Source organism: Antechinus flavipes, chromosome 4, assembly GCF_016432865.1.
Source record: "Antechinus flavipes isolate AdamAnt ecotype Samford, QLD, Australia chromosome 4, AdamAnt_v2, whole genome shotgun sequence".
NCBI lineage: Eukaryota > Metazoa > Chordata > Mammalia > Dasyuromorphia > Dasyuridae > Antechinus > Antechinus flavipes.
The window spans coordinates 65,298,360-65,312,818 of NC_067401.1; the positions used below are offsets into that span (position 1 = coordinate 65,298,360).

At 35.9% G+C, this 14,459-nt stretch overlaps 1 protein-coding gene across 1 annotated transcript in view; it reads left to right on the forward strand.

The window, feature by feature from the left end:
* The window catches only part of EXTL2 (exostosin like glycosyltransferase 2), a 28,421-nt gene extending 14,415 nt beyond the window's left edge, over positions 1-14,006 (forward strand). The window contains exons 3-5 of the mRNA XM_051993234.1: positions 5,982-6,409; positions 7,044-7,114; positions 12,056-14,006. Of these exons, the coding sequence (XP_051849194.1) occupies positions 5,982-6,409; positions 7,044-7,114; positions 12,056-12,547 (991 nt within the window). The 3' untranslated portion in view covers positions 12,548-14,006. The remainder of the gene's footprint in view (positions 1-5,981; positions 6,410-7,043; positions 7,115-12,055) is intronic.
* The last annotated feature ends 453 nt before the right edge of the window (positions 14,007-14,459 follow it).

The window sequence follows — 14,459 nt, forward strand, 5'->3', positions numbered from 1 at the left end:
CAGCTACCACTACTTATAGGAAACCTCTTCTGATCCTCTGCATTTACTAGAGCCATATTATATAATATATATTATTTTTTATGCATTTAAAAACATTTGCATAAAGTCTGTAGTTTTCCTATTCCTATTCCTGCCAAAGGGCTCCGTGACACAAAAAAAATTGATTTAACAGACACAAGGTGAATTTGAATCCTGCCCCAGACATTTATAGACTGTGTGACCCTTAACTTCTGTCACCCTCAATTTCTTCATTTCTAAAATGGCAATTGTTATAATATTTAACTCACAGGGTTGTTGTAAGGATCAAATGAGACACCAATGTGAATAGTTTCACAAGTATTGAAGAGTTATATCAATGCCAGTGGTATGCTGGTTGGAGAACTAACCTTAGAGGCAGGTGAGAATTGGTTTTTTATTCTAACTCTGATCCACATTAACTCTATGACCTTGGACAAATAATTTACCTCATAGTGCTATAGACAACTCTCTAAAATTGTAAATTGTACAGAAGATTCCAATTCTGTTTTGATAGAGTGTGTTTCTTAATGTGGAAATTCTCCAAATCAATGAAATCACAATCATATCCTATTTGTATGTGAATAATTTATATTTTAAAAAATACGAAGTAGAAAAAATTAATATGAAATATATAGTCATTTCTACTCATACAGATAAAAAAAATTAAATTCAATGACCAGATAATGTTAATTTGGCCTTCTAGAGTTATTTTATTTATGTATGTAATATAAACACACATATATTTCATAGATACTACAAATGGACAATAATTTGGATTTTATAGGAGGAAAATATCAGGCTGAAATGCATTTTGGAAAGTGCACCAAGTTTTCACTAATCCCAGACTGCTCATTCCTGCCAAAGCCCATCTTCTTAATAGAAAGAATCTCCTACTGTTTCTGTGTAGGTATGAATCATGAAACAGTACCATCTCAGAATCCAGTGGAGATGTATATAGTTCTTATAAATGAGCTGCCAGATTTTACCAATGATGATTTGTAGCTGAAAAATGGCCTAAAAGATATCAAGGACACGAAAGGGAGGCAGGCCAGTCATGAAGCAATAGTGAGGGAGAAGAAGTGGATAGCCTGAGGTTTGAACTAGTGTTCACAAAATGCTAAAATTACCAATGAGGCTATCTCTAGCACCATGGATAGATTCTTTGTGGAAAGAAATGAATAATAACCATACAGAATGAGATATGGAGGAGATGTGAGTTCTACAGATGGAAGGAATGCCCACCCTGCAATGATTATGGATCTATCAAAGTATTCATTCAATAATATGGTACTAGCAAAAATTAGAAAACTTTTTAGTCTGCAGATCCAAGGGCTAATTATAGAAAAGCTATACACAGCGAGGACTTTATTGAGCACAGTGCAATTGGGAAATCTGAACTTGGTAAGAAGCCATGTTGTGATAGTCTATTCAATTCAACTGGCATTTGTTAAACACTTATTATGTAACAATTATTGTGCTGGACTTAAGATATAAAATCAGAAATAAGTCCCTACCTTCAAGGAATTTACATTCTATTGGGAGGAAATAGCATATACAGGGAAAATAAAATGCAGAATAGATGAAGCAATTTCATAGAGATAACACTAGAATTAGACAGTAGGATTACAAAGAAAATCAATTATATTTAAATACAATTATTATTTATATTATATTTATATCTAAATACAATTATCAAATCATTTTTTTAAAAGTGCATGATTCCCTTGTTAGAAAGTCTTGTTTTAAATATATCCCTTTTTGATATATATTAATAGGTAATTTATAGTTATCCAAATCTGGAAACTTCTTTGATGGGATAGAAAAGATTATTCCTAAGAAGAGTGAAGACAGCACTGTTGGAAAGTGTATGTGGAACAGGATTTTGGTTTTTTTGTTTGTTTGCTCGTTTATTTTTTTAATGTGTGCAGTAGACTATTGTGATATTGAAATTGCAATATCAAGTAACTTTTATTATTTTTCTTACCAGAATTGCCAAGGGATAACGCATCAATTTCTGTTTCAAAGAAGGATAGTTTCTCCATAAAGGTGTACAGTACATTATTTCCTCCTCTGTTGCCAAGGACAGACATAAAGATCCTAATCAGGATGTTTTGTGGAGGAATTGTCAGAAATGATTCTCTCCTGGGAAAGCATAGCCCCATACTTTTTTTTTCCCCAGAGCTAAAAAAAATTTTTTTTATACAGGACTTGCTTTTGATTCCACATTACTAGGAATTTTTCAAGGTCCTCAATCCTGGCAGCAGTTTTTCTCTTGATTAAGAATGTTAACAATATATATTGTTTTCATAAAAGACACAAATTGAAGGGCTGAGGTAGAAGAAGTTGTGTGAAAGATGAATGTTTTATTCTAACGTCTCAGCTGAGCTGCCCTTGAAAACTAATCATTATTCAGGCAAGGTTATTCCATGAAGCATTTAATTAGTATATTATTTGTGATCCCGATTGAAAAGGGGTTGGAATGGAAAAAAAAAAATCTTGATTCAACTGAAAAAAGCTTAGAAGGTCAGAAAAGGTAACCTTTAACTTTGGAAAGATTAATTTGCAGGCATATTGCCTGTATAATACTTGAATTTTGAAAAGAAAAAAGAAAGCAGCATCTTGACTAATGTTAATTCTCTTTTTTTATAAGAACCATAATTAAGGGGAAAGCAGTTTTTCTTTGTTTCACTTAACTAAATTGCATACCTTCTTACCCAACAATTTCTTTTCTCTTTTCTCTCTCTCTCTCTCTCTTTCTTTCTTTCTCTCTGTCTCTCTTTCTCTGTGTCTCTCTCTCTCTCCTTCCCCCTTCCTCCCAATTTCTCCCTCTCTCTCTCCCTCTGTCCCCCTTCTTTCCTTTCTCCCCCCCTTTCTTCTTTCCCTCTCCCTCCCTCCCTCCCTTCCTTCCAATCTCCATATCTTTCTTTCTCTCCCTTCTTCTCTCCTTCTCTCCATCCCCCACCCTTTTTGGATCTCTCACTTTCACTCTCTCACTCTCTTTCATATAAAAATTGTTTGAAGGAAATGGGAATATTAAGATTGGAGAAGAGAAAACTGAGAAGCTGGAATACAGTAAACAATGATAACTGTCTTCAACCTTCAAATAGTTGGTGTAGTATCTCTTCAAATAACTTGTCATGTAAAAGAAGAAATAGATTGGTTCCATCCATAGGATATTCCTAGAAACAGTGGGGGGGGGGGGGGTTGGAGGTGGGACGGGGTGGTTTACAAGGAAACCAGTTTAAATTTGGTGTAAGAAACAACTTTTTAATTAGAGTTATCCAGTGATGGAATGGTCTGCCTGTGGGAACTAGTGAGTTTCTTCAAGAATACATAGGCTGGATGGCCTATAATTGCATATATCCTTAGGATCACAGACTATAGATCAAGAGAAGTGAGGGAGCTCACAGGCTATCTGTTCCAACTCTACTACCCCCATTTCACAAATGAGGAAACTGAGGTCCAGGGAGATGGAGTGGCTCATAAGAAATAGGTGTCAGAGGTAGGATTTAAACCAAGTCCTCTAAATTCCATGCTAAATTGACCAGCTGGTCAATGTGGTCCCTCCCTACTCTGAAATTTTGATTTTTTAGTTCACAAAGATCCTTCTTTTGTTTCTTATTAAAATATTAAGCTAAAGGTTCTCAAGCTTTTGTTTGGTAGTGATAAATTCCTTTGGCGATCTAGCGAAGCCTATCAGAATTATGTTGAAACAGTTAAAAAAAATTATTTTATTTATTTTTTTTTTTAGTGTTTTTTTTTTAAGTAAAAATTTAAAAAAAAAAAAGATTCACAAATCCCAACTTAAGAGGTTATGTTATTCAGAGAAAGTTATTGTTTTGGTTAATAAAATATACCTAAAAATGCTTAAATAAAAACAGGTTGAAGTGTGAGTTTTTTTCCATATGCCCAAAATAATGTGAAGATTAAAGAGACTCGGTTATAATCCGACCTATAATTAGCAGTTCTGGCACCTGGATCAAACACCATGAAATGTGCCCACTGCAGTGAGCATAAGAGATGCCTTCTAGTTTACTTTTAAAAACTAATTAGGGGGAGAACAGCCTTGTTGAGAAGAGGGAGGAATCTTAGATAGTAGGATAATCCCACTCCCCACCCCCATGGGATGTAGACAGAGGACCTGAGAGACCACAAGGGATGACCAGAAAAAGAGCAGAACAGCTCAAGGGAGAAATTCACCTTGAGATTTTACCACAGTGGAGAGGAAGTACTCTGTCTGCCTAGCTCTCAAAGGGATTTTTCCAAAAGCACAAGTCTAGAGCCATAGCACTCCCATCCTCATCCAGTGGCTCCCTTTTATATCTAGATCAAATACAAATTTTTGTTTGTTTGTTTGTTTGTCTAGTTGGTGATTAAGGCTTTTACATTTTGACCTCAAAATTACCTTGTTAACTTGATTATACTCCCCTTCACATGGGCATACATTGTAGATGGACAGTACCTATAATCAAAGAGGAAAAACACTAGGATGGATCACATTTAAGAAACTATACAAAGCTTTCAACAAAGTGCTCTGTGATACAAAACCACAATTTTCAACATCAGTATTCTTGTATTGATGCTTTTGGGTTTTGAATCATAGAGCATTACAAACTCCTGAGAATAAGAATTGCAGGTGATCCCCAAAGAGCAGTGAGCCTGGAGAGAGAGGAAGAGACAGAGAGACAGAGAGGAGAGCACAGAAGGGTAGCATATTTCTACAGTAACTTGAACACCAGAAGTTTTGTTGAAGGTATCAAAGAGATTGGGGAAGGAAAGTTTTATTGGAAAAGATTTATGATTGGAAAAGAGTCGATAGATAAAAGGAGGAATAAAAAAACAGACTGCCCAAGTGTTGCAACTGCATCTGTATAATGTCCAAATACAAAGGAGAACAACTCTAGCATACTGAATGAACCAGTTATAGAAGATCAATGGGGAATTGTGGATTAAAATCACAGAGGATTAGAAGGCACTGTGATGATCTGCACTATTTAAGGGAGTACCTATAGCTCTTTTATTGAAGTATTGGAATTGTGTCTATCAACTTTATCCCAATGTACACTTTTCTAATTATGTTTATACTGTTGCACTTGGTGTCAATTACACACAAGATGGAGGAATGAATGGAGAACTTGGGGAAGCTGGTAGAAATTCAATTTAAAATATATTGACAAAGTACCTACTACATAGCAAGATCTTGTGCTTAATGCCAGTAATAATAAAACAAAAATGAAATAGACTTTGTTTTCAAGAAATCAACATTTTAGGAGCAGGGAAAATTCAACATCTACACAGACAAGTCAAAACAAAGTAATAGAAGTAATATAAAATATGCTATGGCAAAAATATCACAAATACTGTGACCTTAAACTAGTCTTATATATACCATGGTATGAAGTGGAATGTGCATAGAAAGGTTTTGATTTTAACAAAAATTTAGAGGAAATCATCACCTAGTCGGGATGAGCAGATAAAGGGACTAAAAATTAAAATGACTTTAACAAAACAAGATGAACAAAATCTTTGATAAGTAAATGAGATTGTATCACATGTGCAGAGTGCTGAGAATATTTTCAACAATGAATTGAGGCAAACTAACAGTAGTTCCTACAGCAAAGTATTGCCCAATTTTTTCCTTTCTACTCTGCCCAGCATCTTCTGCCTATAATAAATTGCAAGTTTATCTAGACTAATTCAATTTCAGACTCAGTGAAGGGAAGAATTAATAACTGCTTAGGGAGTTTGAGCTGAGCAAGCAACCAATCTGAATGCTTCAAGAAGATGGGGGAAAAATCATCACCAACTTTTTCTGCAATTTCAGGAATTGGTTTGTTTATTTTTGTTTTTGTTTTTTTAGTTGGAATCAAATGAATAGACCCTTGGCTACAAGAAATAGAAAAAAATCTAGCAATTACTAAGATGGATATCTTTCCTTCTTTTCATTTCACTTTCCATTACAGGTGTTGCCACATCTGCAAGCTTCCCGGGAGGGTGATGGGAATCCGATTACTCCGGTTCTCTTCCATCATCATCCTTGTGTTACTACTGGTGGCAGGTGCTTTGACTACCTTGCTTCCTAACATAAAAGACGATAAAATGCCCACTTCCCGCAGAGAAGCAAAACCCCAGAGCCAGTCTGCCCTGGATTCCTTTACCCTCATCATGCAGACGTACAACAGAACAGATCTGTTGCTGAGGCTGTTAAATCATTACCAGGCGGTGCCTCATCTACACAAAGTGATTGTCGTCTGGAACAACATTGGGGAGAAGGTGCCAGAGGACTTATGGAATGCCCTGGGGCCTCATCCTATCCCGGTGATTTTCAAAATACAGACTGTGAACAGAATGAGAAATAGACTCCAGACCTTCCCAGAACTGGAAACCAAAGGTAAGGAGCATCTGTCTTCTCAGTGGGATCCCTGCTGCTAATAGAAAAATGCTTGGAGTTTCAGCCTTCTCACCTGTCTGAGTTGTCATTAAAGGTGGTGAATTGACTCATCAGGGAGTGCTTTATAAAGAATAAGAATTCACCTCTCTGTTGTCTAGAAACTTTTCTGAGTTAGGGAAAGAACTATATAATACTATCACAGAAAGCGATATTATGGCAGGGAAATATAATTTACAAGTATATTATTATGGATCCTCTTTTATTGTGTTTAGTTTTGTCACTAATGTCAATCTTACCAGATAGCACTTTCTGTTTTAAGGACATTTCATGAGAAAGAAGTTTTCTTAAAATTATTTGTGCTTATTATTTGTCATTTCCTTATCTTACTAAATGATCACTTTTGTCCTTCAACCATTACAAAAATCAATTATGGCTCAATTAGCAACTTTTTTTTCCTACTGGCAACTCTTCTGAAGAAAACATGTGCTAATTGGGCCCTGTCATTATTGCCAATTTTTTTCAATTAAATGATTGCTATAGAGAAGTAAATCCTCATGCCTTTGCCTTTTTACTAATTGCTGAGTTTCATTTTCAAGCTGTTGAATTCAAATAGTTTCATGTCTTTTCTTTTCAGCTGTTTTAATGGTGGATGATGACATGCTAATTAGCGCCCATGACCTTGTTTTTGCATTCTCAGTTTGGCAGGTAATGTTGGTTCTTTTTTTTTTAAAGGTATCTTGTAAAGTTTCATGTGATCAAAAGTAGACTATGATTGGATTGTTCAAACCATGGGAAAAGTTGTTCGATAAATGGAACACCTTGTCTGATTTCAAATGAGATTGAACAGTAGTTAGATCAAACTGGATCTCAGACCTGTTTTGATTTATAACCATATTATTGTGTTCTAGGAAGGAAGAACTAGAAAGTACTTTGGGAAGATTATGAGGAAGTGGTAGAGTTGAGTAATTTAAAAGTCATCAAAATTTAAGGTCAGAAAAGTCCTTTGAAGTCAGGTAGCCCAGTCCTCTCATTTTACAAGTGAGAACACTCCTGTTCAGAGAGGATGGATGATTTGGTCAAAGTCATAAGCTTTGGGACCAAGTCCTTTGATCCCCAAATTCAGAACTCTGTCTACTGTACCTAGCTGCCTTCTGGAGCTAGAGTTGGAATCTAGGTTGGAAAACAAGTGAATGAAGAACAATAAAAGCTCTTTCCTCGTCCCTCCCCAAGGTCTTTTTTCTTTAATTTTTTTTTGACAATTTCTCTCACCTTTGTTTCCTCATTTATAAAAAATAATAATAACTGGATTGTCTCCATTAGTCAATCAGTGAACAAGAATTATTATCATGAGGAAACTACTTTATAAACTTTAAAAATTCTTTATAAATGTAAAGGATTTTACAAATAATTTTTCTATACATTTTAGGGAGATTCCATTGCAATAAATTCAAAGAAAATAGTCTGAGCTTTTAACTATCATGGATTTTTGTTGCATCCAAAATAAATGGATTCTTGTGTGTGTCTATGGAATTTTATTGTTCTTATACAGTGATTCTGGAAACAGTGCTGTTTGTTGTAATGAGATTTGATCTCTGTCATAAAGCAAAGAGAATCTGCTGGCATGAAATCAATCAACCCACAAAATTTTTAGCACAGACTAAGTAAGAGACCAAAGTGTCAAACTCAGATCTTACTTTTCCAGTCACTTAGCTTCTTGTTGAGAAGACAAAACTTACATTTGTGAAATGAGAGAATAAGACAGTTTATGCAGAAAGTCATTAATTCCCAGTGGATTTATTTATAGATGAGGAAATTAAGGCTTCTTATGTGATAAGCAGCTAGATAGAGCACTGGTGGTATAGTGGATAGAGCATTGGTCCTAGAGAGGTCCTGAGTTCAAATCCTAGTTGTGTGATACTGGGGAAGTCACTTAACCGTGATTGCCTCAAAAAAAAAGTATATTAGGGGATCTGCCAGTTTAAATCAGTGGTATCAAATACTATCCACTATATAAGATAGAATCAGAGAGAGAAGTAAACTCCGGGCCTGGAGTCTTAAAGATATGAGTTCAAATCTAGCCTCAAATACTAGTATATATCCTCTTATATATCGGTGACTGCTTGATGAGAGTAGATATCAAAGGATTATGAAGAACTTTTCCTAGAGGTGTTAGTTGTCACCATTGCCCAAGAACTTCAGCTAAATTTCAAGGGGGAATCTCATAAAATCCCCTTTCTTAAAAGTAAATCCTAACAAAAAGCTTTTGCTATATCTTTCACTTTTTACTTCCCTATTGAACAATATTCGTCAAATACTTATTGGGATAAAATCCTGAAGACAAGGTACAGACCCTATAGCCATACAGTTTATGCTCCAGTATAGAAGCACTGGCAAATCTGCTGTGATTGCTAAGCATTGTGGCTTAGTGGATAGTTAGTATGCTAGACTTGAAATCAAAAAGATCTGAATTCAAGGCCTCTTTGTAATATTTGCTTTCAGTATATTTATCTATAAAATGGGGCTAATCATAAACCCATAAGTACTTTCCTCACAAAGTTCCTGTGAGATTTAAATGAGATAATATTTTAAATTTCAGAGCATTATATAGAATCTCAGGTGCTGTCATTATAATTTTTATATTCCATAGTATGGGGTCAGCTTCTTTTTTCCCAGTTGTAACAACTTGAATGTTATGTGTGTGTGCATATGTGTGTATAAATCTATATGTATGTATACATACACATATCTATATATGTTACATATGAGGATGGCTCTCCTGTAAAATCTCTCATTGAATATGCTTTCACAATAGCTCACTTTTACTTGAGTCTTTCTAGTATTCACCATTCATCTGAAATAGAAATTGACCTTAAACCCCCAGTCCCCTCAGACGCAGCACGAGGCATTTAAACACTGGGTTTTCTAATAAAGAAACATAATAGCTTTGACTGTAGTAACTCTTTTCAATTCACTGCTTCAGACATTTTCACCTCATCAAATATTCATGGTAGGAGGCTGCAGTTCTCTGCAATGATCAGCATTTTTTCACAGCTTCAATTTTGACATCTCATCTAATGAAAGGGTCCAGAGAAGGTTGGACTGAAAGCTTATATTGGATCAACAGCTAGGTCTTGGTGCCACATCAGCAATATTTCAGGGCTTGTATTTACAGAGCACACAAAAGCAAAAGTCCTGGTAAGACACTGCTGTTTGAAACAAAGGGCACCATTCTGGTGAGCCCACAGTGCCAACGAGCAAGATAAAGTACAAGTTCTGCAGTTCTTAATAGCGCATGGACTAGGGCAACTCAGGTAATCAAATAGTATCTCAATTCAAATTGCCCCCAAATCCTCAGGAAAAGATGTTGCCATTCCCATCCTCCCCCTTCAAATTTTCTCTTTTTGTATCCCCTGGAATTATAGAATCTAGTCTTCAAGATTCCTTCCTAGATCGCCATAGCCCTTTAACAAGTGTTTGTTTTTTCTCTTTTCTGATGTTTGTAAACCCTCCTCTCCTTACTATCTCACATTTGATTTGTTATAGTAGTAAATAGATAGATCAGAATCAGATTTAAAAGCTGTTTCCCATAACAAATCTATGAAGTAACAAATGCAAATATTATCCCTATTTTCCAAATGAGAAAAGTGAGGCTCAAGGAAGTTATATATGAGTTATCCACAGTCTCACAGCAAGCATTCTCATTAGGATTCTAAACTTTCTCTCTCTTCATGGTAAAGTCCTGGATTCTTTGCCCTCTAACACATTACTTCTTAATGTCAATTGTCATGTTTATCTTTATGTTCTATAATAAAGCTTCTTAAATTATGAGTTACTACCTCATATCGGGGTCATGTAACTGAATGTGAGAATCACAATATTTTGATTTATTATCAGTAAATGTTTGATCTGTATACCTATTTCTAGGCAAAAGGGGGTCATAAGTGGAAAAAGTTTAAGAAGCCCTGTTCTAGAATGCTTTACCAGCTCTCTGGTTTCCATAAAGATTTTGAATACCCCCATATTTAGACAAAAAAAAACATATTAAAACAAGAAAAGTCCAAAAGGAAGCATTTAAAGTCCTTCCTTCCTTCAATAAACATTTGAGTGCAGTGCCTGGCACTGCACTGGGGATTCAAAAGGAGATAAGATAGGCCTTGCCCTCAAGGAGCTTACAATCTACTGGGGGAGAGAATGTGAAAAAAAAAAAAAGAAAAAACTATATACAGACACACATACACACACACAGGAAGATATTATATAAGATAAATAGGAAATAATTAAGAGGGAAAACACAGAACTTCTGGTAGAACTTAGAATTTTAGTTGAGCTACTGACCAGAGCAGCAGTAGTCAGAGAGGAGGGGGAAGGACAGTCAGAGAAAAGGCCCAAAGGCGAGAGACTTCTTCATGGAGCAGCCAGGAGCCCAGTGTCACTGGGTCAAAGAGTATGTCCACCTTTTCTCTTCACATATTTTCTAGTCCAGTATAACTTCTTTTTATGTTTCCCCATACATAGCACTCCTTTTTCTATCTCCACACCTTTGCACTAGATATTCCTCATGCCAGAAATATACTCCCTCCTCACCTCTTAGAGTACTTAATATCTTCAAGTCTCAATTCAAATGCTACCTTCTACATCAGGTCTTTGATCACTATTCCCCACCCCAGTTGTTAGTGTCATATCCACAAAATCACCTTGTGCCCATTCCATATATATCTTTAATGTATAAGTAGTCACCTGCAATGAATATAAACACCCTGAGGGCAGGAATGATTTCATTTTTGTTTTTATATCCTCCATTGCCTACCATAATTTTTGGTATACAGTAGACCCTTAATAACTGTTTTTGATTGATTTCCAAATTTCTGGTACATAGTAGACCCTTAATAACTGTTTTTTGATTGATTGATTTCTAAATTTCTGGTACATAGTAGACCCTTAATAACTGTTTTTTGATTGATTTCTAAATTTCTGGGACATAGCAGACCCTTAATAACTGTTTTTTGATTGATTGATTTCTAAATTTCTGATACATAGTACACCCTTAATAACTTTTTTGATTGATTTCTAAATGCCAAGAATATAGAGACCAAAACTGCAGCAAAACAATAAAATCATACCAAAGTTTTGATAAATTTATATTTATTTCTTTTACTCTCAAAGCATTTTAAAAGTTACATCATCAAACTTCATTATATCCTTATATTATATCATTATATCATTATATAAATGTTATATCCTAAGTAGAGAAAGCAAGTATCTACAACTTCATTTTAAAGGCACAGGGTCAGTTTATTTCTTTTCTTTTTCTTAAGGAAACTCCAAGGGAATGACTGCAGTTTTCTCTTAAACCAGGATTTTGTGGTAGCACGTAGATAATGTTTGCATTAAGTGGGTCATCTGCAGAGGCATTCTTATACAAGATCTTTGTGCTGCAGTACAATTTGACCTGCAGAGTGATCCTAGCAAATAGAAATAAAGTGACTTGTCCAGAGTTAGACAGGAAGTGAGAACAAATGATGTCAGGAATAGAACAAAGGTGACATGCCAACTTAATTCCCTCTGGCAAATCTCACAGACTTTTCAGCGTGTTTGTTTTAAATTGCTGCTGCTCTAACTGTGTTACCTTTCCCCTTCTCCTTGCAGCAATTTCCTGATCAGATTGTAGGATTTGTCCCTAGAAAGCACGTTCCCACTGCTTCAGGAGTTTATAGTTATGGTGGGTTTGAGCTGCAAATACCAGGATTTGGAAACGGAGACCAGTACTCCATGGTGCTGATCGGAGCATCATTCTTCAACCGCAAATACCTCGAACACTTCCAGAAACAGCCAGCTACTGTCCACGCGCTGATAGATGAGACCCAAAATTGTGATGACATTGCCATGAATTTTATGGTCGCCAAACAGATCGGGAAAACTTCGGGGGTATTTGTCAAGCCTGTGGAAATGGGTAATTTAGAAAAAGAGACCAGCAGTGGCTATTCTGGAATGTGGCACCGGGCAGATCACTTCTTGCAGAGGTCTTATTGTATAAATAAGCTGGTGAAGATCTATGACAGTATGCCCTTAAAATACTCCAACATCATGATTTCCCAGTTTGGTTTCCCATACTATGCCAACCACAAAAGCAAAATGTAAAATAAGTAAATAAATAAATAACCATCCTCGAACTGCTTGGGAATTTGAGTAGCTTGTCAGTGTTAAGTTTTTATAGCTACATTACAGACTGTTATCCCCTCTGAAGTCCAGCGATGGTTGCTACTGTGACATAGGAGGTCTAGGTTAGGAAATCCCTCTTTGCTTCAGAAGTAGGGATGTGGCTCGTGTTAAGGGATTTTTATCCAGGTGCATAACGTCCTTGGTTTGTGACATTACTGTTTACATTTTGAGACTGTTTTCCTTCTTTTCTGATTCGTGGCATTTGCCTTAAGGACTATAGCAGGTGGTTCCAATGTCTGAAACCCATTTCTCTCAGTTTTCTCAATTTAAAGCCGCTTGTCTCCATCTCAAGCCTCAAATGCCAGTCGGATTCATGAAAAGGAAGTCCAGTCCTATGGCTGGGAATGATAAAAGCATGGAGGAAAGCATAATATCAACCTCACATTTCATACAAAGGGAAGGAAACTGAAGGCAGCTGCTGAGTCCACTGGGGGCCAGCCCAGCCACTCTGTCTGGGCTTATACTGCAGGCCAGGATATGACTGCAGTCATCCCTGCTTTCATTTTCACCACTGGGTCTCTCATGACTTTGGTGTTTGTCTAGTAGCTAAAGAATGACTGGTTGCTAACTTCATTTTTCTGAATATCTATTGCATGGATCACAGAAAATGCAGCTTCTATGCATATGATTTATATGCAGCTGAAAGTCGAAAGGCATATCGAGATTCAGGATGTTTTGTCATTTAAGCTGACCTTAAGAATGTACACTCATTCATTGTATACTTTGCATCAGGTTTGCATTGTCATTTAAGAAATGCGTACAAACCAGTTCTGTTTTAGAAGAATGTTAAAACAGGGATTTGATGAGATAATATATGTCAAGCACTTTGTAAAATTTGAAGTGTTCTGTAAATGTGAGTTATTATTATTATTATTATCAGGGTCTGGTGGAGGTACCCTTATAGAATTCTAATGAACAAGTTAAAAAAAAAAACCCTATCTCACTGCACATCAATTATCTCATGAGTTCTCATCTATTGCATCTGTTGCACAAAGTCCATTGGATTTGAATTCTGAGACTGTTTGGTATATTCCTAGCATTTTTATTTCTGTTTATAGGCAACAAAAGAGTCTTCCTTCTGAAGAAAAATCTAATTAACATAGTCACAGAAGAATTAGGACTAAATCATAAATCCAGAGGATATAAGTACAGTGAGTTTGCAACAACTCACTTTTGTATTATCAAGATTGCTCCCTTTTGGTTCATTCTCTGTATTATAATGTCTTCCACATAGGTGTCTTGTACTTTACTCTTGTTCATTGACAACCTTTGTCCAAGACTTTCTGTTTTGCTGGCGTGACATAAATGGATTTTTTTTGATTGCTCCGTATGATAAATAATATTAAAATACTCATGGCTGATGGCCCAGCCACACTGATCTCTGCAACTGTGTGCTCTGTCTTTTTGTGGCTTCTCACGTGTGATTTCTAATAGGATTCTGAACCTTATTTTTAAAATGTGAAATTAATAATTTATTTGCCAAAACAAAGTGTGATTTACCTTTGGGGATGGTAGTGTTGGAGGCTGAAAAAGGAGGTGGGAAGGATGGAGTTCTATTGGCAAATAAATAAATAAAGATTTTATCTTCCCTGTGTAGCATGATGAAGTCATGATTTTTAAAATGATGCTTTAATATACTTAGCAAATGCAGGGGGGGAAAAAAGCATCTGTACTTTTTCCCTCTAGATCACCTAATTTTTATCCCTGAGGATAATAGGAGATGTATGGTTGTTGGCACTCTGAGTACATCCACCTGTACCTGGGTACTAGTAAAATATTTATCTTTCTCTTGTCTTTTTCTTTCTTTCTCCCTCCCTCTCTCCTTCCCTTC